At 45.3% G+C, this 3,945-nt stretch overlaps 1 protein-coding gene across 1 annotated transcript in view; it reads right to left on the bottom strand.

The window, feature by feature from the left end:
* Positions 1-881: 881 nt before the first annotated feature.
* LOC143018377 (uncharacterized) overlaps positions 882-3,945 on the bottom strand; it is a 3,748-nt gene continuing 684 nt past the window's right edge. The window contains exons 2-4 of the mRNA XM_076173736.1: positions 3,724-3,945; positions 2,616-2,927; positions 882-1,062 (exon numbers count right to left, since the gene is read on the bottom strand). The exon at positions 3,724-3,945 is cut by the window's right edge and continues 504 nt beyond it. Coding sequence (XP_076029851.1) covers positions 882-1,062; positions 2,616-2,927; positions 3,724-3,945 — 715 coding nt within the window. The remainder of the gene's footprint in view (positions 1,063-2,615; positions 2,928-3,723) is intronic.

The raw sequence follows: 3,945 nt of genomic DNA, 5'->3' as shown, positions 1-3,945 counted from the left end.
CAAAGTCTGCATAACTACAAGACGCAGATATAAGTAGCAAAAAAGCAATGAGCATTCAAACTTTTACCGTCGATTTTCTCAAAAGATATATATATATTTTTTTTAGTTAATGCTTTTTGACTTTTTACGGCACAGTGGATTTCTTGCAAGAGACCACCACCAGCTGGGGCGCGCCAATCACTAGTTCAGTTTCAAGAAAGAGTGGGGCAGGAAAAGACGATAGCAGCGATGCTTGTAAGAATATAAGAATGGATGAGACTGCAAGAGACCATAAGGCCAACACTAGGCAGTTCCATATCTATTACCACCCATTGACATGGAACTGCCTCTTCTAATACATAATCCCCTTAAGGAGGCTTATTTTTCTAGAGATAGCATATCAAATCGGCAAATGGGAGTGTATGTAACAGGGGTGTTAAACTCAATCTTTTCGAGGGCCAATAAGGCACTTGGTTGTTATGGTCATAAACAGACTTGGTAACTATATATTAGTGGGAAATTAGCAATAAAAGAACGTTATTGCTAAAAATGACAATATGAAATCATACCATTGCCATAAAAAAATGAAAGGTAGTAAATGCTTTTATGTTTCGTCTTAACTGTTTAGTATTTTCCTGCACTGTAACAAGTAACTCGAGGTGAAGAATCTCTTGTCACCTTGTGGGACACTCAAGACCATCCTGCGGACCGTTAGGGTTAGACACCCCCTGGTTTATAGTGACCCTTGCACTCGATCCTTCTGTTGCGGAAAGGGAAAGAAACAAGAATAGATGCAGATACAATTTACTCGTCCAATTAAGAGTGCATATGTAGTGTTAAGCCCTCTGAGGTATTTTCATTCTGGCTCCTCAAGATTCTGATGGGTTTTAGGTGGATATTGATCATGGAACTACTATGTGTACCACAGGCGCGCGAGTGGGGGGCCACAACCAGTCCCAAGTCGTCTCCTCTGTCTGTGTTGACTGCGCTTCACCGAACCGAAGTGGTCGCTTCTTCGCTTGGGACCCCACGTCTTCTATACTTCTGATGTCTTCCTGTATCTTCTCGTTGGCCTGTGCCTTTCTGTAGCCGGTTGACAATTGGATAATTACTGACTATCAACTCGTGCTGGTGAAAAAGCCATTTTGTATGTCGATGAAAAATGGAGGAAAATAAATCTACCTCGAGCGCAAATGTTCGTTGTGTAATTGTTGTTTAATCATGTTATGTGTTTCCTTGTTGTATCTTACGGGTTTAATTTTTAAATTACCCCAAGTGATTGTGTTGACTTGAAATGATGATTGTCTATCTCCCAAGGCATCCGTGTGCAGTCTATATCAAAGTGTCAGGGAGAAACTGATTGTGATTTTAAGCAGCATATATCATCTCCCCTCCATCTTGTTTTTTTTTCATCGTCGAGTCTTTCAAGTGGGAAAGTCTGTTGATATTATGTATTTTCTTAAAGCGCAATATAAGTGCGTGACTCTCAATTATAAACACTCATGATATACTCATTTTTTCATGTAACGTGACAGCATTCAGTTTATGTGTTTTTACGTATGTGTGTGTGTGTGTGTGTGTGTGTGTGTGTGTTTGTGTATTAATTCATTAATTTATTAATTCACTTGGTCTTTGGATCACGTGTTGGACTCGTGATCGACAGCTATTTCCCTCCCGGAAGAGAGCTCAGAGCTCGTAGGTCCGATCTATGGGTAATGCTATGACCTTACACACACACACACACCCAACTCCCCGCCCACGAGAGTCAGAGTAACGACCCGAAGCGCAGCGGTACCGAAATAATTTCGGCCCTGGGCAGGATTCGAACCAAATGTGTGTGTGTGTGTGAGTGTACACGTGTGTGTGCACGTGTGTGTGTTTGTGTGTGTGTGTGTGTGTGTGTGTGTGTGTGTGTGCGCGTGGGTTTGTGCGCGCGTGGGTGTTTGTGTGTGCGTGTGTGTGGACTGGATTTGGTTATTTCAGCGCCTAGTGTTGTATTTGAACAAATCTTACACCCTTGAGGCATTTCCTAGTGAGGTAATGGTTGGGAGTGTGGCTGGCTGTCTGTCTGGCCTTGTTTGGATTAAACCCTTTTGACCCAGAGGTTGCCGTAAACTGAATGAGATCATCTTCTTCTAGCCAGAACAAAATCACCAACTACACCAGAGACCACGATCCAGTACTTCAAAGAGCTTAATCGAATGGCTGATTGAGATATTTCTTATCAAAATTCAAGCAGCACACGTTACAAAAAAAAAAAAAAAAAAAGATAATAAAGCAGCACACGTTACAAAAAAAAAAAAAAAAAAAAATCCGGCCAATGAGACCACAGGACAAAAATGGTGTCTCCAAAGATTGAATGTACTTGGTGTCGTGGGTTCACACTTCCCCCCAACCCCAGATGATGAACAGAATTCCCCTTTTAACCAGGACACAAACCTGAAAAAAAGGTCACTTGTGATGTATTGTCCTAAAACAATAAAGGGAAAGAGAAAGAGAGAAAATAGAAAAAAGAAAATGATGACTTACTTGACTCATTTAGAATCTCTTCAAACAATCAATTCTTCCTGTTCCCCTTTTGCTGGTCCCTCCAGAAACCACCGCAGCTATTGCAGCTTTGAAATTCTATTTGGCACCTATAGCAAGAGTTAAATCCAGCACCGCCACCTCCACTGCTATCACCGCTTCTGTCGCTGCCGTAGCTTCCACCCCCAGCGGCGCCTCTGCACGATGCCATGCAAATTTGGAAGTTCATGAAGCAGAGATCTGGGTTACAAATAGAGCCAGGGAAACCGATGGGCCCAGGGCCAACGGGTGGCATAGGGCCAGGGAAACTGATGGGCCCAGGGCCAACGGGTGGCGCAGGAACAGGGTAACCTCCAGGACCTAGCCACCGGGGAACCATGCGCATCCCATCCATCATACCCTCACCGTCATCTTCAAGGTTCCTGTGGAAAGGAATTAAATATTAAGGCGGCCTTACGCAAACACACACACACACACACACACACACACACACACACACACACACACACACACACACACACACACACACACACACACACACACACACACACACACACACACACACACACACACACACACACACACACACACACACACACACACCACACACACACACACACACACACACACACACACACACACACACACACACACACACACACACACACACACACACACACACACACACACACACCATGGCGCTGTGGTTAGAGCTCTGGCCTGCCACTACGGAGGTCCGGGTTCGACTCTCGCCCGGGGCTGAAATAATATCAGTATCGCAGCGCTGAGGGGTGTTACTCCAACTCTCGTGGGCGGGGAGTTGGGGGTGTGTGTGTGTGCAAGGTCATAGCATTACCCATAGATCGGACCTACGAGCTCTGAGCTCTCTTCCAGGAGGGAAATAGCTGTCGATCACGAGTCTAACACGTGATCCAAAGACCAAGTGAATACACACACACACACACACACACACACACACACACACACACACACACACACACACACACACACACACACACACACACACACACACACACACACACACACACACACACACACACCAAGAGGGTTGACCACATGGTCATTGAGAGGGCTCCTTTCACCCGAGATCTTCAACAGGGAGACGAAAGCTGGAGGATGAACTAGGAAAGCTGGAGGACGAGCTAAGAAAGAGAGGAAGGAGACGAGACACTGGCACCAAAACAAGTAAATACAAACCGATTTTTGTCGTTTTGGCGAAGAAGCTTGTTTCCGGACTCTGAGAGCCTCCTGTCGTCTTCATCGAAGTCTGGCTCGAAAAGCTTTTCTGTGTCGGTGAGCCCAAGCCTCCCAGCCGTCCACATGATGAATCTACAATTAGCTACGCATGTGCGATACACACTAGCGCATCCATGGCAGAAAGTAGTTCCGCCCTGGTACTCACTGCTGTCTCCGCTCATG

Source organism: Oratosquilla oratoria, chromosome 34, assembly GCF_046742065.1.
Source record: "Oratosquilla oratoria isolate Oo_2021 chromosome 34, ASM4674206v1, whole genome shotgun sequence".
In the NCBI taxonomy this organism is placed as follows: domain Eukaryota; kingdom Metazoa; phylum Arthropoda; class Malacostraca; order Stomatopoda; family Squillidae; genus Oratosquilla; species Oratosquilla oratoria.
This window is presented reverse-complemented; position numbering and strand designations above follow the sequence as displayed.